Source organism: Cydia splendana, chromosome 3 (assembly GCF_910591565.1).
Source record: "Cydia splendana chromosome 3, ilCydSple1.2, whole genome shotgun sequence".
Taxonomy (NCBI): domain Eukaryota; kingdom Metazoa; phylum Arthropoda; class Insecta; order Lepidoptera; family Tortricidae; genus Cydia; species Cydia splendana.
In genome coordinates this window covers 10,617,258-10,641,258 of record NC_085962.1, presented here as the reverse complement: position 1 = coordinate 10,641,258, position 24,001 = coordinate 10,617,258, and the positions used below count along the sequence as shown (strand labels likewise).

The 24,001-nt window shown below is 39.6% G+C and overlaps 4 protein-coding genes across 4 annotated transcripts in view; 1 reads left to right on the top strand and 3 right to left on the bottom strand.

Moving 5' to 3' along the window:
- Positions 1–613, bottom strand: part of LOC134806529 (tetraspanin-4-like) — a 28,229-nt gene extending 27,616 nt beyond the window's left edge. The window contains exon 1 of the mRNA XM_063779826.1: positions 385–613. The gene's annotated coding sequence lies outside the window, so the exon portion shown is untranslated. The remainder of the gene's footprint in view (positions 1–384) is intronic.
- Positions 614–6,493: 5,880 nt separating this feature from the next.
- On the bottom strand, positions 6,494–17,257 carry LOC134806528 (tudor domain-containing protein 3). Its single transcript, XM_063779825.1, has 8 exons — positions 17,211–17,257; positions 17,051–17,135; positions 16,579–16,969; positions 10,583–10,764; positions 8,996–9,927; positions 8,228–8,555; positions 7,611–7,725; positions 6,494–6,762 (listed from the first exon to the last, which is right to left on the bottom strand). Exons 1-8 carry the CDS (start codon positions 17,243–17,245, stop codon positions 6,674–6,676), a joined length of 2,157 nt encoding a protein of 718 aa, XP_063635895.1. The 5' UTR covers positions 17,246–17,257; the 3' UTR covers positions 6,494–6,673.
- Positions 17,258–17,672: 415 nt separating this feature from the next.
- LOC134806526 (copper transport protein ATOX1) lies at positions 17,673–20,799 on the top strand. The gene is made up of 2 exons (XM_063779823.1): positions 17,673–17,827; positions 17,958–20,799. Exons 1-2 carry the CDS (start codon positions 17,819–17,821, stop codon positions 18,165–18,167), a joined length of 219 nt encoding a protein of 72 aa, XP_063635893.1. The 5' UTR covers positions 17,673–17,818; the 3' UTR covers positions 18,168–20,799.
- A 55-nt stretch (positions 20,800–20,854) lies between these two features.
- On the bottom strand, positions 20,855–23,781 carry LOC134806527 (POC1 centriolar protein homolog A). Its single transcript, XM_063779824.1, has 7 exons — positions 23,552–23,781; positions 23,265–23,483; positions 22,850–23,175; positions 22,547–22,631; positions 22,357–22,476; positions 21,999–22,103; positions 20,855–21,674 (listed from the first exon to the last, which is right to left on the bottom strand). Exons 1-7 carry the CDS (start codon positions 23,684–23,686, stop codon positions 20,904–20,906), a joined length of 1,761 nt encoding a protein of 586 aa, XP_063635894.1. The 5' UTR covers positions 23,687–23,781; the 3' UTR covers positions 20,855–20,903.
- Between the last annotated feature and the right edge of the window lie 220 nt (positions 23,782–24,001).

The following is a 24,001-nucleotide window of genomic DNA, read 5'->3' as shown; positions in this document are numbered from 1 at the left end:
TACGAGACTTGATATTGAATACTAATCCCACCCATTGCATGAGTTACGAGTGTTAACACTCACTCAAGGTGATCTCCCAGCAAAAACAAGGTCCATCTGATCGCAGGTCCCTTCTCTAAGCTCTCTCAGTAACTGATTATATTATAATCGTCACGTAAAACAAATTTTAAGTGAAAGTTCATGTGCCATTGATGAAGACCAATAATTTTTAAAAGTTACCTAGGTATAAAGATTAGGTACATTTATGAGCCCGTGAAGTTGTAAGGCTCAAGTTACAATTCCGAGAAATGGAGGAAATTGTCAAGTTGCTATTATAGCGTTTTCAATAGAAACAAAACAAATAACTATCCTAACTGGATATCAACAACAAAACTTGTTTGTCACCTTATGTCGTGGCGTCTTCTCTAGAGTTTGGCGCGAAATCCAACAACACAACGTGCCACAACTTTGTATTCACTGATAACCTTTCACTTTATCATCACTCTTACTATCTAAGAAGTGATTACGTCACTGTCCAATTTACAACGGATAAGTTTTGAGTTCATTCAGCGCAGGCCACGAGCTGTATGCTGCGGTCGGTGGGAAAGACTCGACTGGTTTTGTTTCTGAGTTCGCGTGCCTCTCCCCACCAAGGGACTAACAACCTTCGAAGGCATTCTATGTTTTTACCGGCACGGTATGTGGTTTGTCTGAACTCCCATTGTACGCCATGCGACCACTAGGTCAGCTTATGATTATGAGTCTGGCGCATGTTAAAATTAGCAAATCTATGTTAGGTACCTACTTAGCATTCAATTCGGGCGCCTCACTAGGTAAATAGTCGCTGTTATTGCCAGCGTTAGGATTAAAACTGTATACCTAATGTTATTGTTATGGTTAGCATGGTGGGTAGAAAGCAGTTACCCAACATATAGAAGCGCCATTTATGGTCATAATAATTAATGATCTATCTTTTAGTTCTAGGTACTTAGTCCAAGCTAATATTCTGTCAGAAAATAGATGTCATTTTTGGAGTTCCTTAGCCAAAACGGCAATAAACCGGCCAAGAGCTTATCGGGCCCTACTCAGTGTTAGGTTAACGTAGTAGGTTTTGAGTGGTCTAAGAACAACTCTTAAGTGATAATTGAATTAAGCCTCCAAAGAGCCTCCGCGATTTACAAAGCCGTGGCTTAGCCGAACGATCATGATAGTTTTAATTGAAAGTCGGATTAGATGGTAGGTTTAAATCAAAAGTTAAAGCGGGCTTATCTTTTTGGCATGGTGATATTTATTCACTTTATCAACGATGGTATTCAAGAATTCAACATCGAGCTAAGCTGCGGCCGGACAGACCGACAGACAGACAGACGGGCATAGTGAACCTGCAAGGATTCCCAGTTGACTACAGAACGTGGGCTATTTTACCTGCACATAGGTACCTACTGTCAAGTGTCAACTTAAATAATTTTGGATAGGTAAGTATTATTTTGCATGCTCCTAATAGTAATAGTAGTATGTAGGTATGTATGTGCGGGAGCGCCAAATGTTTACATCTACCGGTGACCGGTAGAGCACAGGGATTACTGCAGCGATAGTCCATTTGTCCCCCAGTGACCACCGCTACTCATAAATAATTACAATAACATTGCAGGGCGGAAGTGGATCGACAGTAACAGGGGGAATGAAACAGCTGCATAGTACACTTTCTTTTAATAGCTTTTTTGTTAATAAACGGTTACCTTAACATAAAATTGGTATCTACCTATACAAAATGTATCCAACGAAGCAACAACGTGTTCAATCTAACCGTTGACAAACTTGCACTTCATGATTAAACAGTAAAACTTAATGTTTTAGAGTTAGACGAAGACAAGTCCGCAACGAGGTGTTATTTTAAACATCAAACTTCTAAGTAATTATGACGTGTAAATAACACTTGCACTGCGTATGCTATCAAAATCGTTGCAGACTTTTCTTGGTCTAACTCTACTCTATGTTCCTTTAAACATGGGACTGAATTCGGAGACCAAAATTAATTAGTGTGTCGCGCTCGCACCAGGGGCATATTTACCCAAGGGCCATCCGGGCCATGGCCCGGTGCGCCAATACGCCAAGGCCGCCCCAGGCCGATTGCTTTTTGTTTTTCTTCCTTGACTTTTGGGGCGGCGAATCTTATTGGCCCGGGGCACCAAATTTCAAAATGCGCCCCTGGCTCGCACATGGACGATACGTACGGAATTGCAAGTGCTATTTCGTAAACTGTCTACAACTGTTTAAGAGGGGGCTAAGTACGCGACTGTACTACCTACCTAGACAAATTAAGACCTTAAACCCTCATCCGCACGAGCGCTTTTACAACGCACGTTTAAAAAGCGTTTGAATGACACAAATGGATACACGTGTATTTATTCACACGACGGCGGTGGCGCTTTTTATCAAGCGTTGTTGGATTTTCGACTTTAAGCGTTGGTCGTTAAAATCGAATTTAGCGTGCGGACGGAATCAAGCGCTTTTTTAACGCGCGTTGAAAAAGCTCTCGTGAGATTGGGGGCTAACTATAGGTAGGTACATGTCCAGAGAGTACACACACGTCGTACTTATGTATACATTTCTTTAAGTTGGTCTTCAAATACAGGCCCAGTTTGATGATACGAACGTTATCGTGAATAATCTTAGGGCGAATTAACTATGACGACAGCACAAGGTGTGTCGACATATTACAGATCTGGTGTAAAATAAATTAAATGTAAAAAAAATATTTAAATAAAACTTCATTATTCACGATTGCTACTATTGCTAACTATAAAACACAAGTGTATACACTGGTTAAGGTAAATAAAAATACTTTTCAAACAACATCTTGACATCAACCTGCAATTATTAATATATTACATTGTTTTGCGCTAAAATACAACAAAATACACTTATACAAGCTACGTGCTACGATTGGTTACATACAGGTCAATAAATTATCGCAAGAGAGTTATATCCTTTTACACTAAATATTAACCCACCAACTACCGTTCCTCAAGCGACGTTTTTCTAAAAAAGAACATTGATGCTCTCGCTAATGCTCATCTTCCCTAGTGACCACGCACTGAGTTAAGTTCATATGATGGTTATTTCTATCCAAACTTCGTCGCGTTAACTGGTAATAGAATAACAGAGGCGCGATGAAGCCTAGATTGAAGCAACCAAACGTTACTGTTCTTTAAATTCGAGGTTCTGAATCTCCATCTCCAACTCCGACAATGCTAAGTGATAGAGATGTAAGCAAGGAAACTTCGAATATTATTCTAATGGTCCAATGTGTATTTGCGTGATTATTAGCGTCTCACATTTTGCTTAATGAGAGAGTGAGGCGCAATGCACATTGGACTAAGAAAATGGACAGGCGGAATACCATCCTTAGCCAAGTCTAATATAAGAGATAGGTACGTGCTTTTTACACATAATTTAAAAGCCCATCAACGTGCACACTAGCGCACTTAAGAAAAAACAAACGCGTTTACAATAAAAGCGACCTTGCACATCGTTTATTATGCGTAGAGTTAGCACAATAGAAAGCTTGATACTTTGTCACGTGCCAAACACTGTCAGTCTCTCACTGTAGGTACGTTGATTTCGAGTTACAAGAAATAATTAACTCCGTTGGACGCCACAGTCGATATAGTCATAGTTCTGAAAAAGTTCTGAATATTAGGGGTTGTGCACATATCACGCGAGGTGTTTTCGGCTACCCTCCTCCCCCCACATAACCTCACGTGTATTTTTTTGAATTTTTTTCATTCGACCTAATTTTAAGATAAATAGTATTGTATATAGAAAATCTTGTTTATTTTTCTATTTTCGTTAAATAGACTCGCTATTTTGAAGTGCAGAGTGAAGATTTATGTTTAACGAAACCGAGAAAAAGTATCTACTCATGTGGTAGGTTTTTTTTTCTTAGTTTCGTTCACTGCAGAAAAATACACGATAGGTTTCCTTATACCCCCCTCCCCCAACGTGATCTATCGTGATTTTTTCGTGACCCCCCTCCCCCTATCGAACCTCGCGTGATTTGTGCACAAGCCCTTAGTAAGTCGCTTGTAAACTAAGAGACGAGCAATCGGAACCTCTTCTTTATATTGTTTCAAGCCTCTATGAGTATAAAGGCTCGAGAAGTATTAATATAGGTAGACTAGAGTAGGCATGTTAGGCCGTGTAGTAAGAAATTTATACAAAGGTTTGAGGAGCTGCCGTCACCCGTACAAGCGTGGAAGGGAACCTTTGTCAGTGATGAACAGAGGGAGTTCTATCTCTGAATTATAGTGCATTGTATTCATATGGCACCTGTCTGACAGACAGCGAGAGATCAACCAGATCATCAAACTCACTATTTTCGTGATCCTGTGAGAGATGCGTATATTAACACATTCACTGCCAGACATAAAATTAATAAATACTACAACAACCATGATTATCTATAGGCGTCCGGTTGACGGACTGGCGAGGCCACATAACGATCAACACAGTACAAGGCAGGCGCCAGAGTTGTGCAAAGTTTCAGAATCAAAGTAATCAAACATCCTGTTACTTTTATTTTATTAGTTCTTAGTCTCACATCTACATAAGGCATTTAAAAGCAATTTTAATGTAAGCCAAAATAATGTAAAACATACATAAGTAGGTACACAATCCCAAATGGATTTCGTTATTTACATATCAAACATTAAAGCTTAATAATCTTAATATTGATGAATGTCTAAATAATATAATAAATAAAACTTCTTTGCTGGTGCGAACCCCGGACTGGTGTGCGATGTGCGCCCGCTAGATGTGCGCTTTGGCGTAGCGTTACCTATAGCAGCAACCCGCCTGGTGGGTTGTCTGACATCTGAGTAAAAGTTACGAGCGCCCACTAGCCGCCTAGTGGGCGCTCTTGGCAGTGAATGTGTTAATCGTTGATCGCAGACTATACTCACACTGCCGACGAAAACATAACATTTTCTAAGAGAAAACACTTACCCGCGATGAAAAAAATTGCTTCTCGTTAATCATCGGCGGGAAGGTCTCAAGGCATCAACTTTTGGTGTCCTAGGAAAGTCCGTTAAGATATCCATTTAGGTACCATTCAAAAACAAAGTGCATATCTAAAATGTTTCAGCCAGTTCCAGTACCTACCTCTACCTAGGCTAGGGTTCCAATCCGAGTCCGGTATCTGGTCGTTCAAATTCCCGAGATAATAAAAAAAAATATCCAGAACAGAATGAAAAAGACATCAAAATCAGAAGCAGTCCAAATAAAAGAATTGTAGTTCCCAAGAAACCGAAAATCGTAATATAAGTATTGTTCACTCTCTGAAATGTGATTAGCCATTGCCTCATTTTTTTTAAACATAGGTACTCTAGTATTTTTTATATTATATTTTTTACGTTTTACATTTAGCAATATACTTCCGTCGCAGGACCGGTCTAGACGTTCAGTAGAATATGGTCAAGCGTAGTACACTATCGCATTGCACTTCTGCTATGCGATAGTAACATACATTGATTAGAAAATTTAAATTAGTGCCGGTTCATCTCACTCGAATTAATTAGTAATTAAACTGTAGACTTGAAGGGGCGGTCAAATTTAAAGTCGCACAAAATTAGATCAGGATAGTTAGTAACTGACAAACAGAAATGGAAAAAGATGGAGGAGGCTTTTACCTTCAAGGGGTCACACATCACATCATGAACATATCACAAATGAAAAGACAATCTTAAAATGGATGTGTGAGAAAAGAAGCTTAAATAATTATTATTATTAGTTACGGAGAAGTAGCGACAATCATAATACAGCCGTTTGATTCAGTTTAGATTTAGGCGTTAGGTGTAGGGGAAAGGTGTACGAGTTGATCTCAAGAGGAAAGATAATCCTTTTCCATTACATACAAACAGCTGAAGCCATCTAGTTCAATTCTTTAGCAAAACGCAGCCTCGCATGCCCCTTTGCCTCAGTTCATTTGCAGTGGCAGCGTGAACGACGCGTTAAATTTTACGGAAAAGTATCGTAGGTATAATTTTAACTACCGGGGTGTGTAAGATGACTACTTTTTAGGGTTTTAAAAATAATATACCCGTATATTATTATGAAAACTTATTAGTATAAATATTTTGAGTATGAAAAAAGTAAGATAGATACATATGAAAGTAGTAAACGCCATCCTATTTGTTTCACATGAAAATATGCATATCCTTCTTCGATTCCTGCTTATGGTAATCGTCTCGTACACCTTTCCCCTAAAAGCCGATCGTCACACAAGTAATCGGACATTCACTTCAAGTGAGTAACACATCAACCGACTATTAATATATACGAGGTAGGGCTCCGTCGAGCCTTAAAGACTCACGCCCTAAAAATTAAAGCGAGCTGCCGTAGAGGCCGGCCGACGTTTCGTCACCGTTTAGCTCCTAAAGAATATCATTCACACGCTGTCGGGCGACCGAAGAAAAACGACTACGGGACCGCGACAGTTAAGCGAGGCCGCAGACAGGCTCCGGCACTCCTCGGCCGCCACCGACAACGTCACCGATAGGTGGTCGATAAAATGTCCCGGGGGAGCCTAGCCTCACGGCACTTGGAGAAGTCTGCCGTGGTGGACGGGCACGGGCAGGCTCGGCGACGGTCAGCTGCGCTCGGGCGACGCTCGGGCGGGCGCCGCGTCGTGCCCCTAGGCGCGCCGCGCCGGCGCCGGCGCCGGGGCGGGGAACCCCCCGCGCGGGTAGCCGCTGCCGGCCGCTACCGCCGGCGCTGGGGCAGCTGCAAACGATAACACGTTAATACATTTATAAAGAGTCTGCATAGTATGCAATTTTTGGGGTGTTTAGGCAACTTTTTTTATATTTTACTGTCAATTCCGGTAATTTTGGGCATGTCTTCTAGTTTTAAGCAGAGAATATGCTAAGAATATTCGGTATCGACAAATCGCTGCCCCAATATTACAGGGTTCTATGTTTCACTTTTATCGAACTGAAATTTGAACATTGTCATAGTGACATTAAGTCGAATTTAACTATCTTGAAAATGTAACATAGAACCCTGTAATATTGAGCCAGCGAAATGGCGTTATTCATAAACGTCTGTCAAATCTAACAAATCGTTGGTAATCGCACATTTTGACATTTATATTCTTGGAAAGAGACAAAATTTACCAAATGATTAAGAAGGACAGAAAGGGGAAAATACCTATTACACCTGCTTATAAATAAAAAGTGCAAGGATAAATTAACCGCAAACCATTCCTAATAGTTTAAATATATTAAGTTGCGGTATAACTCACGTATTTTTAGTCACTTACACAATGGTACAACCCTGTCGGGTTATAACATGAGTTTTCTCAAATGATTTTTATTTTTACGCCTATGGGTTACCACCCATGGAATACCTTCCATCTGTCCAATTTCTTTGTCCAATGTGAGACGCAATACATATTGGACAGGTAGAATACCACCCTAAGACCCTAATCTGTTAAACCATTGTTTATTTTGTGCGATCGGTCAGCTCCCGTGTTGGGCGCGTGCCAAAGCAACAATGTCGTTTTAAAAGCGGCTTTAATAAAACAAACAGGTAATAAAACAATTAAAAATTCAATAAAATCTAGTACTAACCTTGGCTGGGAAAGGGCAGACAATTCGATTTGAGGACTTCTTCGTGGTTGCCGTACGCACAGAACTTCACTACTACCGTATTAGCGGATATACCGGTGATCTCCGCCTCGTAGAACTATAACAAAATATATTTGTTATATACTCGTATTAGGGTAGTATTCCATCTGTCCAATATCTTGATCCAATGTGCATTTGCATCTCACATCTTGCTTAGTGGGAGAGTGAGACGCAATGCACATGGGACAAAAGAAATTGAACAGGTGAAATACCACCCTTAAATCACAAACGGAAGGCACCATAAAAAAGATTTAGAATGCTATTTAACGTTTATCAATTATCATCTCTATGGCATACGGCAGTAGATACATAATTATTTGTACTAACCAGTGGCAGGGTCTACCTACATCTACATCTGATTGATCATAGCGTATGTATCTACTGCTGAAGTGCAGCAGCCGCGAGCAGTAGTAGCTCGCGCCCGTTCAGTCAAAGCTTTAAGATAGTGTCAAAAATATATATTTACGACCTTATTTCCCACACATTAAGGTATTGTGTACATGTTTTTGGACTTTGTCCGTGTCGATATTGAACACATCGACCGTACGGGCCACACTCACGTTGTTGTCCTCCCAGTAGAGCGCCAGGCAGCGGTCGCCGACCTTCCAGCGTATGTCGGCTACGCCCAGCATGGCGCGCGCCTGCTCGTTGACGGCGGCGTTCTGGAAGCCCAGCAGCGAGCCCGGCAGGAACGGGCCGCGCTCGCGTGCGTACTGCCCGTGCTGCGCGTGCTGCCCGTGCTGCGCGTGCTGCCCGTGCTGCGCGTGCTGCCCGTGCTGCGCGTGCTGCGCATGCTGCCCGTGCCCGTACAGCGGCCGCGAGTAGTTGTACCCCACGCCCGCCGGCGCCGAGGCCGGCGCTCCGTACAGGCACGCTGCCTCCATGTACCTGTCGACGACCTCTATTGTAATCCACATCGATCGCCACAGCGATTCCACAACTTTTCGGCGTCATAGACGCTGAAGTGATTACTAATTATGGAGGTGGCACGCGTCATCGCGAGACGAAATTTAAAAGGGTTAAATAATAGTAGAAAACAATTGGACGTCATTTAGGGAAAAGGATCCAATCCACAAAAAACTGTCAATAGAATTTGAACTTTCTGTCAAAACGAAAAGTCATTTAATTAAATGACAAATTTTAGAGGATGAATCCTTTTCGCAAAAGGACGCATCCAATTATATTAGTTATGGACATTAATTCAGAAATGTCATGAGTTATAATTCAGAAATGGTATAGTTCTAAGTTTAATTTGTTTGTAACCCACGTTCTTAGTGGACCTAAAAGGCTCGATTTAAGAACTAGCGGTGCAATCAATGAGATCATACCCATTAGGCTGCTGCCGCCGTTGGTAGGGCTCCTGGTACTTGGGCGCGTCGGCGGCGCGACGGAAGGGCGGCACGTCCCGGGCGGCGGCGGCGGCGGCGGCCGGCATGTACGGCTTGTGGTACTGCTCGGGGTAGCCGCGCGACTCTGGCCGCTGGCTCGACAGCAGGCTTAGGTTCGACGTCGCCTCCGTCAGGCTGTCCATGTGGTTGTTGTTCCGGTATTGAGGTTGCTGCATCTTGTCATTGATCCTATCGTTGCGCATATTCCTATCTCCGTATTGAGGCTGCGGCGGGTTGTGATAAGAGTTGCCGTATGGATTAGTGTTTAAATTATAATTCGCTTGCTGCTGTTGTTGTTGTTTATTCTTTTCCTCCAGTTTTTTCTGGAAGCGAGGCGGTTTCTCGTTGGGAGGCTGATATTTCCTGTCCTCCCTGTGTGAGTGATGGCCGTCATTGTAGTGTCCTCTGTCGGGCCGGGGCCTGTTGTTGCCGTCGAACCGCGATCCTTGGGGCCGCTGATTGTTTTTGCCACCATTTCTATCTCTGCTATCCCTGTCTCTGTAATTCCTACTTTCCCTATCGTCATTAGTGTTATTGTTATATTGACGATTGCTTTTGTCCTTTTCGGGAACGTTGGGTAGTTTATCTTCTAAGAAGTCGAACAGAGATACTTTTCCGGAGGGTTTGACTGCTATGTTGTCGTCATCATTAGGCTCCTTGTTACGCCCCTTGCGCTTGGGTTGCTCTGGCTCTTTCTGCTGCCTCTCTCTCCTGTTCTCAGAGTTGTCTCTCTTTTGCAGCATCCTTAGGGCTCGGTCAACATTATTCTTTGTATAACGCAGAGCATTCTCAGCCTGCTCCTCGGTGAAGCCTGCATCAATAATTTTCTGCACATTAGCGTCCAGTAGGGGTTTCGTGCCTCCGCCAAAGACCTAAAACATGTACGTATTTTACACTATGCAACAAAGTAAGAGTGACCTTGTATACAATTATGATTCCAATAACTAGGGTTTACAAGCTAGCTTTGTTTGATCGACTCTATTTACTTATAGGTAAGTGACTGGCATAGATGTAAAATTTTATTTATTTTTATCTAAAGGTATTAAGGAATTAAATTATTTGTAGGACAAGTATAGTATCTAGGGAATTGAACTTTATTTTACTGGTTGTCTAAACTCTTTCTCAGATCATGCATATACAATTTTCTTTAGGATCAAATTACCCTAATATGCACATGGCTCATTCTCCCAAGGCCAAATTTGTATGGCGATTTTAGGTACTCAGTCGTTTTGTATTGAAATTAAGGTTTCCTTAGTTACCTGTCCAATGTGTATTTGCATCTCACATTTTGCTTAGTGAGAAAGTGAGACGCATTACGCAATGCACATTGGACAAAGATATTGGACAGGTGGAGTACCAACCTTAGGCATAAATATAAAAAAAAAGTTGAGATTTTTTTATTAACCGCACAACTTCAATGTTATCTTGGAACATTGTTGTTGAATAACATTGGAAATAAAAACAATTTAGTTTGTAAAGGGTTCACGTAATATGCAAATTTCAATCATAATTCGAAGGAAAAACTACCTTTCTAACTCCAGACAACCTCTGAGCCTCAGCGATAGCACCTTTCCTTTGCGCTTCAAACTCAGCATTGTCCTGCTTAGCGGCCTCTTGTATGCTCTTGAATTGCTTGTCCACAGTGACAGCTTCTAGATGTTGGCCAAAAGGGATCCATGGCGGAGGGCCTCCATCCACTCCAACACCCCCTTGAAATTATTTAATGAAATCAATAAGAGGGTCGATCTAGAGAATTGGGTTATTTATCTCATCACCCAATTTATACTTAAATATATTTTGACCAACTTAATTGTATACAAATTCATTGAATTATAAGCCTAGATCAAGATATTAGAGGTCTTTGAAAACTCTAATAAGAAAATACCAGCACCTGTTTTTCACCTCTTTCAGTATGAATGACCTCTTGACACAACTATATAAGACTGGACTTTTGGATGCAAGAGTGCAGAAACTGTATATCATTATCAAGATTTAAAAAAAAATACTGAATACAAATGGCTGCTATTTAACTGATCACCAGATTTAGTAAAATTTAATACCAAAAAAATCTATTTTACCACTCTAAAATCATGAATGATCACCAAAATTATAACACCATTTTAATGAGAAATGATAACCAATTTTATTACATTTTACTATCCTTTTAAGAGCGCTCTTACAAGAAAAGTCGAAATAATGCAAAATTGATGATACTAGTCGACGAAATTCAGGACTTTGCGCTCATTATTAGAAACAATGAGTACTTGTTCCAGTAAAAGCGTCTTCTTATCTTTATAAATATCGTTGTAAATATTAGAAAAAGGACTTATTAAATTAGTAATGATTTTTTTTCTGATGGTCGTTTCCGAAAAACCCCGTGAAGCACTGAATGGCGAGCTCTTATTTGGAAATGTTGAGAATTTTACTCTGCTAAACCTGGCTATTTTGTATTACTAATACCCTGTACTTTAGGCATATCAAACTATATTTTTCCTACATACCTTTGAGAAAGAGAAAATCAAAGTAAAACGAACTCGATTTTCTCTCCGAAACAAGTGTCAATTCCTACGAAAATCTACTTAATATCGAAGTCATTTTCATACTCAAGCAATCTGCAACGTTTGCTTATACTGTTGGTATACATTAGTGTTTATGAAATTCTACTATAATTTTTTGGCAATTTTTTGAAAACTACTCTATATTACCGATGACGCGCGCTGCGCCAGCTCAGTGCCGCGGCAGAGCTTGTAGAGGCAGGATGTGTGTCGGTCGGCTCCGCACATTTTCAACGGCGACGACGAGGTTTTTTATCATTGTGTGCGGCGGGCGCCGTGTAAAACGCTATACTGTGTGCGTGTAAACCGCAACGAGAGACTTTGATCCTAGCACTGTTTTTATAGTATTATAATTTATAATGGTACAGTTTAATAAACTACCGGACAGGATTAAAAATATTTGAAACGACCTGACATTCTATATGTATTTATTTGACTCAAGATAGTACTCAGGGTCTGATGATGGAGCCGGAAGGTGGTCACCGGTACCAATCAACCATGCAACTAAACCACTTCGTGTTTAGGCTCGTTTTATTCATCTCAACAATATCTTTGACACAAGATAGTACTCAGGGTCTGATGATGGAGCCGGAAGGTGGTCACCGGTACCAATCAACCATGCAACTAAACCACTTCGTGTTTGGGCTCGTTTGATTCGGCTCAACAAGATCTTTGACTTAAGATAGTACTCAGGGTCTGATGATGCAGCCGGAAGGTGGTCACCAGTACCAATCAACAATGCAACTAAACCACTTCGTGTTTAGGCTCGTTTTATTCGTCTCAACAAGATCTTTGACTTAAGATAGTACTCAGGGTCTGATGATGGTGCCGGAAGGTGGTCACCGGTACCAATCAACCATGCAACTAAACCACTTCGTGTTTGGGCTCGTTTGATTCGGCTCAACAAGATCTTTGACTTAAGATAGTACTCAGGGTTTGATGATGGAGCCGGAAGGTGGTCACCGGTACCAATCAACCATGCTACTAAACCACTTCGTGTTTGGGCTCGTTTGATTCGTCTCAACAAGATCTTTGGCACAAGATAATACTCAGGGTCTGATGATGGAGCCGGAAGGTGGTCACCGGTACCAATCAACCATGCAACTAAACCACTTCGTGTTTAGGCTCGTTTGATTCGTCTCAACAAGACCTTGGACACAAGATAGTACTCAGGATCTGATGATGGAGCTGGAAGGTGGCCACGGGTACCAGTCTATCATGTAACTGAACCACTTCGTGTTTGGGCTCGTTTGATTTGTCGCAACAAGATCTTTGACACAAGGTAGTACTGAGGGTCTGATGATGGATCCGGAAGGTGGTGACCGGTACCAATCAACCATGCAACTAAACCACTTCGTGTTTGGCTTCGTTCGATTCGTCGCAACAAGATCTTTGACACAAGTTAGTACTCAGGGTCTGATGATGGAGCTGGACTGTGGCCACGGGTACCAGTCTACCATGTAACTGAACCACTTCGTGTTTGGGCTCGTTTGATTTGTCGCAACAAGATCTTTGACACAAGGTAGTACTGAGGGTATGATGATGGATCCGGAAGGTGGTCACCGGTACCAATCAACCATGCAACTACACCACTTCGTGTTTGGCTTCGTTCGATTCGTCGCAACAAGATCTTTGACACAAGTTAGTACTCAGGGTCTGATGATGGAGCTGGACTGTGGCCACGGGTACCAGTCTACCATGTAACTGAACCACTTCGTGTTTGGGCTCGTTTGATTCGTCGCAATAAGATGTTTGACACAAGATACTACTCAGGGTCTGATGATGGAGCTGATAGACAGGTACCCGTCGCCACCTTCGCGCTCCATCATCAGACCCTGAGTACTACCTTGTGTCAAAGATCTTGTTGAGATGAATAAAACGTGCCTAAACACGAAGTGGTTTAGTTGCATGGTTGATTGGTACCGGTGACCACCTTCCGGCTCCAACATCAGACCCTGAGTACTATCTTGTGTCAAAGATCTTGTTGAAACGAATAAAACGAGCCTAAACACGAAGTGGTTTAGTTGCATGGTTGATTGATACCGGTGACCACCTTCCAGCTCCATCATCAGACTCTGAGTATCACCTAGTGTCAAAGATCTTGTTGAGACGAATCAAACGATCCTAAACACGATGTGGTTTAGTTGCATGGTTGATTGGTAATGGTACTTTCCAGCTCCATCATCAGACCCTGAGTACTGTCTTGTGTCAAAGATCTTGTTGAGACAAATCAAACGAGCCCAAACACGAAGTTGTTTAGTTACATGATAGACTGGTACCCGTGGCCACCTTCCAGCTCCATCATCAGACCCTGTGTATCTTCAGTGTCAAAGATCTTGTTGAGACGAATCAAACGAGCCTAATCATGTTACTACATGGTTGATTGGTATCCGTGACCACCTTAATCATCATCAGATCCTCAGTACCAGTTCGTTTTTAAACCCTCGTTGATACAAACTTTACAACCTATAGGTACCAAATGCAATGACGAAACATGTAAATAAGCGAGTAGGTACCTATAATTTCTTTCGAGTAATATACCTTCATAAGTACGAGTATGGGGCTATTCATAAATTACGTCGTTTCAAATGGGAGGAGTGGGGGGGGGGGGGTCTGGACATCGGATGATGGTAACATGACGTAGGAGGAAACAGATTCATCCGAAGCTTGATTTTTGGATGATTTGAGGGGTGGGGGGGGTCAAAAATCGTCAAAAATAGATGACGTAATTTATGAACAGCCCCTATGTACATTTGCACTGCATTTAGTATTTTCGTACTTACCAAATAACAGTTTTAGAACTTTAAAAGTTAAGTACAGTTAGTGTTGTTATGGTTGATTTCAATATGCTTCGCGAAGGATCAAGAATGTTTAATCCATCATTGTAGTGCGAGTGTGGTAGAAGGGATCGGCATACTGAGCTCGCACGGCCTGCCGCAGCGCGTAAAATACCTAAACTCGCTCAACGCCGAAATGTAATAGCGCTCTTAAAGGAAATGACACCAAATTAATCATTATTAACCCAAAAATAGTCAATGCTTACCAAATTTCAAACCCCATTTTAATGTGAAATGATAACCAAATTTATACATCTTGCTATCCTATTAAAGAAAATGACAACAAAATAATCATTGTAAACCCAAAAATAGTAACTGACCACCAAAATTAGAACTCCATTTTAATGTAAAATGATAACCAAATTTTTAAATCTTGCTATCCTACTAAAGCAAATGACTCCAAAATAATAATTGTAAACGCAAAAATAGTAAATGATCACAAAAATTGTAACCACATTTTAATTAAAAATTTGCAAATATTTAATATATCGTTATCCTATTAAATTAATTAATCCACTTCGTCACCTTTTTCTAGTAGCATTTTATTTCTGGAACAGTCACAGTTCTAACCTAACCTAACCCACTTTTCTAGTAGCATTTTGTTTCTGTAAGGGTCGCAGTTCAAACCTAACCTAACCCACTTTTCTAGTAGCATTTCTTTTCTGCAAGGGTCGGTCGCAGTTCAAACCTAACCTAACCCACTTTTCTAGTAGCATTTCGTTTCTGTATGGGTCGCAGTTCAAACCTAACCTAACCCACTTTTCTAGTAGCATTTCTTTTCTGTAAGGGTCGCAGTTCAAACCTAACCTAACCCACTTTTCTAGAAGCGTTTCGTATCTGTATGGGTAGCAGTTGAAACTTAACCTAACCTACTTTTCTAGTACCATTTCGTTTCTGTAAGGGTCGCAGTGCTAACCTAACCTAACCCACTTAACTAAATATTAAATATTAGGGGACATCTTACACAGATCAAACCTAGCCCCAAACTAAGCAAAGCTTGTACTATGGGTACTAGGCGACGATATACATACTTGTATAGATAAATACATACTTATATACATAGAAAACAACCATGACTCAGGAACAAATATTAGTGTTCATCACACAAATAAATGCCCTTACTGGGATTCGAACCCAGGACCATCGGCTTAGCAGACAGGGTCACTATCCACTAGACCAGACCGGTCGTCAACTGATAGCAGTTTAACTTACTTTTCTAGTAGCATAACGAAATGCTACTAGAAAAGTAGATTAGGTTAGGTAGATATGCGGTGCGGGCAAACGGGGGGTTGAGCGGGAGGGGCTAGTAATTTTGGCATCAATTTACTTTATTTGGTAATATGTATACATTTTTTGGTAATCATAGTGGTTTATTTAGGTGAAAATATCGCATTAATTTGGTCTTCAAGATTTGGTGATCATTAATGATTTTTGGTGATCATTCAATATATTTGGTATTTGAATACAATTTGAAGTGCAGTCGTAATTAAAATGGTGGTACTTTTGTATTTTTAGGCCTTATTTTTTTGGTGTTCAGTAATTTTTTTTGGTAAGCATGATTTTTTTATTTAGGGTACCGAAGTATTTTTTGGTGGTCATTATATTTGTAGCCAATACAAATTACAACCCTATAGGTTCTTGGTTGCATTTTCTTTTTACTGTATGGGAATTGTATTATTCATAAAATGTCATCATTGTAAATATAGTCATATTACTCATATTTGGTGCCTTTACGCCCAGAAGTCACGTATAGGTACTAATAATATGCAAAAAAAACATATTTATTATCCTCATAAGACTCAAGCCAATTTTCGCACTTTTGAATTTGGAACTTTCTTTTATTTCTATAAGAGTTCATAAGTGGAATTTAATTTGTACTTGTACAAGTACGCTGGGACTTAAGAGGCTAAATTCTAATTAGATGTGCCCAGTAAAATATTTGATGTATAAAAATTGTCACAAAGATATTTGTTTTGGCTTTATAATTACACAAAATATCTGTCTTGATAGTTTATGATTGTAGGTAGCTGTCAATTTCAGTGACCTGACCTGCAGTTGGTATGGAAGGATAAGTTTTTAGGTTTTTAATTTACTGTATGATAGACCATTTTCTGTATTAAACAAAACTCACCCCTAGTGTGCTTGGCAAGACTCCGGACCAACTCCCACTTCTCAATCATGTGGGCCACCTTACCCCCCAGCACAGTGACCACACTGGGTGTGAGCCAGATGACCCCATGGCACACCTCCAACCCCTCATTCTTCAGCAACAGTTTGGTTCCCGGCGGAGTGTTTATACTTATACTAGAGATTGGGCTTGTCTCTAATCCGGTGCATGAACTTTTCCCGTCATTTAAAACCAATTTTAACATTCGAGGTGCATAATTTGACTCTTCATTAGCTTTTGGAGCCGACACATTCCTTATCTTTTGTATTTGGACAACGATCGGTTTCTCGAGCTTCGACGGGTCCTTCGGGAAGTCCTCAGGAAAGGCGGCCTCGCCAATGTCCCGCAGGTCGTACTGAAAACATTCGTGTTAGAATTTAAATCGGCTCGCTTGACATATGCCGAGCTGTAACTGCTCGCTCCCTCAAATACTTACGTCTAAAGCACGTCTGCTTAGAACATCTACATCCTGAATTGCTCCGTTCTCGCTAATAGTATCAAAACCTTCTTGACTAATGTGCCTGAAAGAATCACACGGTCATTAACTAATAGTGCAGAGACAAGTCAACTAAACATTTTCTTTTCCATTTAATTACCAGCCCAGCTCTGCAAGATTTTCCCTAATTGACATGTTTTTATTTGCGGCTCATTCTTCCTCAGAATTTTTATACAAAAATTTCACACCAGTCGCCAATCTTCAAAGACATACGGTACCATTTGTCAAACAATGTCAAAATCGCAAAGCATAGACAAGAAAAAAAGCCATTTCGTTGCATGATAAAAACGCTGGAAATCTTTTCCCTTTACAAAAGAACTCAAACATACCAAAGTGAAATGTGTGAAATAGACGGTTTAACAGATGGGCGTACCGGACCGCGACCTTGCAGTTTACACGTTCGGTCGTGTGTAAGTAGTCCATTAAAGGACGCAGCTATAAGTAAAAGCAAAACAGAGATATTTTGACCGCACCTTGGTCCGGTCCGGTATACCCGGTCTGTAACAGCTTTAAGTGAATAGCCTTTTGACAGATAATAACTGATAGTGATAATCTTTTTTGTCAGTGATGACGTTGACGTTCATAATAGTTCAATTCCTTCAACAAGTCTGATAAATATTATCCTAATTATTCCAAATCCAAGTATAGTCTCACCATAAAATCGACAAGTGTAAAAATTCAAGCTCTATAAATTGGAAGCAAAATATAATGTCGTCGGTAATGTTATCAATTTGATATTTATTGTAATTTATTCACGCTTTGTTCTTTTGCTTTGTCATCCGAATTGTTCTTGGAATGAAGAAGTAGTGTATAATGCTGTAATAAAAATAATTATTTTTTGTTACAGACTCATATTTTCAATGTAGAAATGACTTGCGAAGGCTGCTCTGGAGCAGTGGAGAGAGTCCTCAACAGGCTCAAGGGCCAAGGGGTAGACGCTGTGGCCATTAGCTTGCCAGAACAGAAGGTTTCTGTAACCTCAACCCTTAGTGCAGATCAGCTACTAGAAGTCATTAAAAAAACGGGCAAAAAGACTACATATGTTGGAACACAGTAACTGCAAATAATCAGAACCGTAAAACGCGACTGCCTAGATAAGAGTTATTTGTTAAACCAGGGGCAGGGGGGGGCTGGCTCCTACATACTTATGTTTCTTACATTTTGTTACACTTGATAAAAAATTAAAAAAAAGGTCATTACAGATTTTTTTTGTAAAAAGTTATTGTTTTCAATGCTCATCAAGTGCATCATAAGCATTTTATAGAACAGATTCACTATTTCAGTTATTAAGGAAACAAAATTAAATACCTAGTATTTATATCTTCACCCTAATCAATTAAACCTTGTAATAATAGCATATAAACATAGTGGGAATTAAATATATATACAAATGTTTTTTTAAAAGGTTTATTCTAAGTACAAAAATTGCAGCATTCTAAAGCCCCCTCCTCACTCGTGCGCGAATCGCGGCGCGAAGCCGCGAACGCGAGTGTGGCGTCGATTTTCGCAGACAGCGAAATCGACTCCACACTGACGTTCGCGGCTTCGCCCGCGATTCACGCACATAGTCTGGAGAGGGCTTAAGGTAATCAACCTGTTGAATGGTTTAGTACCTCTGTATAGCTAGTACTGCAGTAAGTACACATGTTTCACTTGATATATATGTACATATATATTCTTTTTAAATTAGAATTTCCCAATCATGCAAAAAGTATGTTATAAGTTTTTCATCACACTTGCTCAAAAAAGACCTTATTTCATGCAGGTGTACTGACAAAGGCCTATATTGTTCCCGCAGGAGTTATGAATGTGAAAAAAAAAGCTTTAACTCCCTAGGAAGTCCTAGCTTTTTTTTATAATAATGTCACTAATTCATACTAAGTATTAGGAATAACTAAGTTTTACTTTTAAAATACTGATGTTTATAATTGAAAATTTTGTTTAATTAAAATATGTACTTAATTCAATAGCAGTCTATAATATTATTACACAATTATCAATTGTAGCTGAATGCCGGATGGGACTGGATTCAATGTTTGAAATGTTTCTTCTGGGGAATTCTTAATGGGGAAGAATTATTTTACTTAAAATTAAGTTTTTTTTTGCAAGTGTGATGAAAGACATTGTGTTTAACTCAAGGAAGTATATTGCAAACTCGAGTCTTTAATTCACTCCAGCTAGAGGCTGTCGTGAATTAAAACCCTCTTTTCACTTACCCCCATCTTTGCACAATGTACTATTGTCAGTTAACCGATTCGTTGCGTGTTCCATTTTCGAAAACTTTTGGCTGTGGCTGCGAACAATTATTTCTTGACACGACAGGCGTGCCTTACGCCATAGAATATGCTGGCCAAAGAATATAATACTCACTAATGCTGGCACGCCTACCGTGTCATACGCCACACGTTAAAAACATTGATGACACGCCTGTCGTGCCATCCGCACCAAATCGGTTAACATGTGATGTGACCAATACATTTTTTATAAAAAACTCAAAAAGTTAACCTTTTCGCTGCCATGTCAATGAAGTAATAAAATGTCATCAAAGCCATGTGAAACATTGCACATAGACAACCCGTATAACATATCAAGTTGTGGTGTGTGGGACACGAAATGTACTGACTTTATATCAAATCAATGGCGGCGAAAAGGTTAAGACAAATTAGTGACAACTCAGAAATGCATAATTTGCAAATAACAAAAAGTGCCTGTATTTTAATTAAGTATGAATTTTATTTGGTTGTAAATATGTACTACTGCACAGACGTAGATTTGACCGATTTAGGCGGCCAATATTATTTTAGGGTTTATATTAGTTCAAAATGGGATAAAACATTATAAAACGTGATTTTATATTAAAGACAATTATATTTTATCAATTTAAAAAAATAAAAAAATTAAAAACAGGTAAATTTTGCTCTTGTATTTACTCTAAAATATATTTTCGAGTGAGAACTTTTCTCCCCGAAGCACTAGGTTTACCTACCTGTAAAAATAATATATTTTTTTAATCAATTTAAACGAAAAGGAATTTTCTTTGAAAGCGTCTAAGTCCGGAAGTTGCGGCTAGTTGCGGCTAATTTTGTAAACAACATAAAGAGGAATAAGCATTCTATTCAAATATATACAATACACTACAGGGACGCACCCTGAAGTACAACAAAAAGACGTTTGAAAAACCAAATCTATGAAAAAAACAACATTTTGTGAAAGGTCATATTTAACTGGCTCAAAATATATGATAAACGTCAAAAATATAATATCAAATGATTTAAATATATAAATTCTTCCCTGAGTAACTGGATTCCATCAATAAAACTTTATGAAAATACCAGAAAAAAAATATATACACTTTGGAAAACATGTAACTTTTAGGAGCGTCGAGAACAGAAACGTGCGCTCTGAGCGATAGTCAAAGTTCGACTGCCTGTTGTGCGGCTCAGGTTTGACGATAAGGAGTGGGGAGGGTACCACAATATACCTGGGTCTATAGGCTACCCCCACGTGATATTTTTTTATCAATAGGTTGATTTTTGCAAAATCGACTTTTGGCCGCCTAAATCCGTCAAATCTACGTCTGTGTACTGTTAGTTCAGATATTTCCTTGTGACAAAGATATTTGAGACATATATAAAACTAGTTGTTTATTTTTTTTACAGTATTTTAAGAAATATATTTTTTTAATATAAGTACCCCTAGGTACTATTTTTTTTTACCATCCACCAAAAGAAAACAATTTAAACATAAGATTATGTACTTTTAATAACTTGAAGATAACTACTATAAACTACTGCTATATAGCATTTTCAAGAGTGTTCACTCTTAGGTCTACTAGGTCCACTGCCTCATGGAGAGCATTCAAATGGTCCACAATTGCATTCATAGTGGGCAGGACATCGGCACAGTCACAGCCCTTCAAGTGACTACTATTACAAGTAAAAGTTACATCTGACTTGACTTTCTTTACAAGAGGTTCATGTCTGAAAGTATCATTCAAAAGTTTGAATCCACTGTTGATTGGGAAGCTCCTTTTTCTACCGACCCATTCTATAGTTCCACTTGTATAACAGACATCATTCTCTTTCAACTTAATCATGCCAAACAAATCTTCCTCTGAAGTATGAACTCCGCAAGTATTATTGCCCGGAATGCAAGGCACGGTGTAAGTGGTACGAGAAGGTGGCACGCGAGGTATATGACTCATGTCGCCAACCGTGCCGACACTTTCACACTCGTCCGAATTGCATGTTGTATGTAGCTCAGACCTTGTCATGTTTAGGTGATTAGAATTCCGGGAAGCTTCAGCGTCCACTAGGCGTGATATAGTGCTGTTTGCTTTGAGTAGTCCACTAAATATAGCTGATCTTGCACTGCTTGAAGGACTCGACCTTCTGGTAAACCATCCAGCTGCACTTCCCCAACTAGTTGGGGTACTCTGTCGTACCACATTTGGTCTCTGACAGTCATTTGAGCCACACCCTGTGCTTTCAGGTGGATCAATGTGGACAAAAGATGTTTCGGGATACTTGCTGCTATGATAACATAGGTACCAAATCTTGGTCCCCTGATGATATGCATATGATTGAATATATTAGTTTTTTTAAATTATATCTATCATGATTAAGAATGTTTAATATGACTAATATAGTTGCAATTATCTCTGAACTCTAGTTTCTGAATGGCTATAGAGTACTCTGAGGAAACAGCAGACATTGACCAGTCCTGCATATAAAGATTTTATTTTAGTGAGCTTATTTTAATATACAAACATACTCTGTCTCTACATGCATATTATATTCATGTTCTATGTATATACATCTACTATGTTTCTATTTTTACTAAACTAATGGAGGTACTATCAAGCTACTCGGAATGGCTTTTTCACAACCTGTTTTTTCCCTTTTACTGAAGTTGTAGATTTAGATCTCTGTGATCCCATATTTTCTTTCACGTCATTTGAAACTTCTGTAAAATTGGTATTCCATAGGAGTACCTGCAATAATAAATTACAAGTAATTTTTCAACATATAAGAGTGAATGCTGTATGTATGGTTGCATTGTATTCATTTGATCATTAGTGATAATGCAAAAGAGGTGTAGTACATTTTCTTAAACATAATGTCCACAGTCCACATCTGTGTCCCACAAGTCTATGGATCATTTTAACTACATAGGTCGCACAAAAACGCTGCTACAGCCTACAGCAACATGCATGAAGCTCGGTCTTAGGGAGAACTCATGCCAACCTGTTTGTCTTCACCAGCTGATGCAAATGTATCTCCACTGGGAGAGAAATTAACTGCATTAACTGAACCAGTGTGCCCAGTCAGGGTAAATAAAGGATGACCCTCTAGCAAATCCAAAATCTGGAATAAAATAGAATTGGATAAGACACTTTTTTTTTAAAACCATCAAAATCATCTGCACATTTTTTACCTTCATTTTTCCATCTTTGCTAGCTGTGAGGATGTAGCTGCCACTTGGATGAAACGATAATTGTGTGACTGCATCGCAATGTATACTGAAACACAATACAGTAACACAAAATTAAGTGATTCTGGATTATGCAATGAAAATCAGAGAATTAAGAGAAAAAAGAGATAATTAGAAAGGGACATGTTGCTAATGAGATGAAATTTGAAGACAGGATAATTTCCAAAATGGGGCAATGGGGCTATTTTTCTAGAGTAGGTATGCTCATACATTGAATACATAAATAATCCATCAATACAAATTTACCTGTAATACTGTACAAGATTATGAGTTCTAATATCATACAGTTTGACATTGCCCTGGCTTGTTCCCACAGCGATATAGCAACCAGATGGGTGCCATGCTAAGCACATTCCGAAACCTTTCTGATCTTTGTAAGTGTGGACCTCTTTTCCAGACTCTGGGTCCCAGAGCATTGTTGTCTTGTCATCAGAACAGGAGGCTATAATGCAGCCATCATTTGAAATCCGGGCACAACGGACCCAGTTCTTGTGACCAACAAAAGATGATATGAACTTGTATCTATCACTGGACCACAGCTTGATTATTTTGTCATCTGATGCTGTTAAGATCTGTAGACATTTTTATTAATGTAAAGTTAAAGGTAAACTGTAAATATTTATGCCATACTCATTACTCATGCCACTCCACTCTAACGCACCTTTGACTCATCGGGTGTGAACTGCACTGAGCGCACGGTCTGCGAATGCGCCTTGAAGACGCCGGTGCTGCCCGTTACGGTTGGCACCCACAGCCGCACGGTCTTGTCGCGAGACGCCGACGCCATGTGCTTGCCTGAAGGTGAGAACGTCACGTCCATCACGGCTTCCGAGTGCCCTTGGAACCGGTAACTCTTCATACAGCCATGTAGCTGCCATAACTGAAATATTCATGCAAAGTTTAGCTATTGATTCGATGAAATAAGAGATACTATCATTTTTTACTTACTAGAATACTGTTGTCTAAAGATCCTGTTGCTATTTGATGCTCATTTACGTTGTAATAGAGCGAAGTGATAGCATTTTTATGTCCCTTTAATTGTTTGTCCAATGATGGTTCTGCGAGTGTAGTTTCCTCTTCCATAGCTACGAGATTTCACGATACACGTTTTAGCAGTTTGTAAGATTTAACTGCTGGTAATGGAAATTAAAAATTGGCACCATCTATTTCTAATTTGTGCCCGATTTCTATTCAATTCAAATTGAAAACTGACAGCACAAAAAAAAAACACAACAAAATCCATGGACAAACTTGTTTTTACTGGTTTTTCTCAACTAGTGCTGCACCATATATAGTCAGGCAAGCCTTTTTCGTCAGTAGAAAATGTCCGCAAATTTAAAAAATGTAAGCGCGAAGGTTTAATTTAAATTTTGTGACTTTTTCTACTAACAAAGTGGT

What these genes read in the sequence shown, in the direction of transcription:
- LOC134806528 (XM_063779825.1), bottom strand. Translation starts at nt 17,245, where the DNA reads ATGTCAATTAGGGAAAATCTTGCAGAGCTGGGCTG. An exon ending in AATCTTGCAGAGCTGGGCTG is followed by an intron (nt 17,136 to 17,210) that starts GTAATTAAATGG and finishes TGATTCTTTCAG; the next exon opens with GCACATTAGTCAAGAAGGTT. An exon ending in CGGCGGCAGCAGCCTAATGG is followed by an intron (nt 8,556 to 8,995) that starts GTATGATCTCAT and finishes GGTCGTCGACAG; the next exon opens with GTACATGGAGGCAGCGTGCC.
- LOC134806527 (XM_063779824.1), bottom strand. Translation starts at nt 23,686, where the DNA reads ATGGAAGAGGAAACTACACTCGCAGAACCATCATTGGACAAACAATTA. An exon ending in AATCTTGTACAGTATTACAG is followed by an intron (nt 22,632 to 22,849) that starts GTAAATTTGTAT and finishes ATTGTGTTTCAG; the next exon opens with TATACATTGCGATGCAGTCA. An exon ending in GCAAAGATGGAAAAATGAAG is followed by an intron (nt 22,477 to 22,546) that starts GTAAAAAATGTG and finishes ATTTTATTCCAG; the next exon opens with ATTTTGGATTTGCTAGAGGG.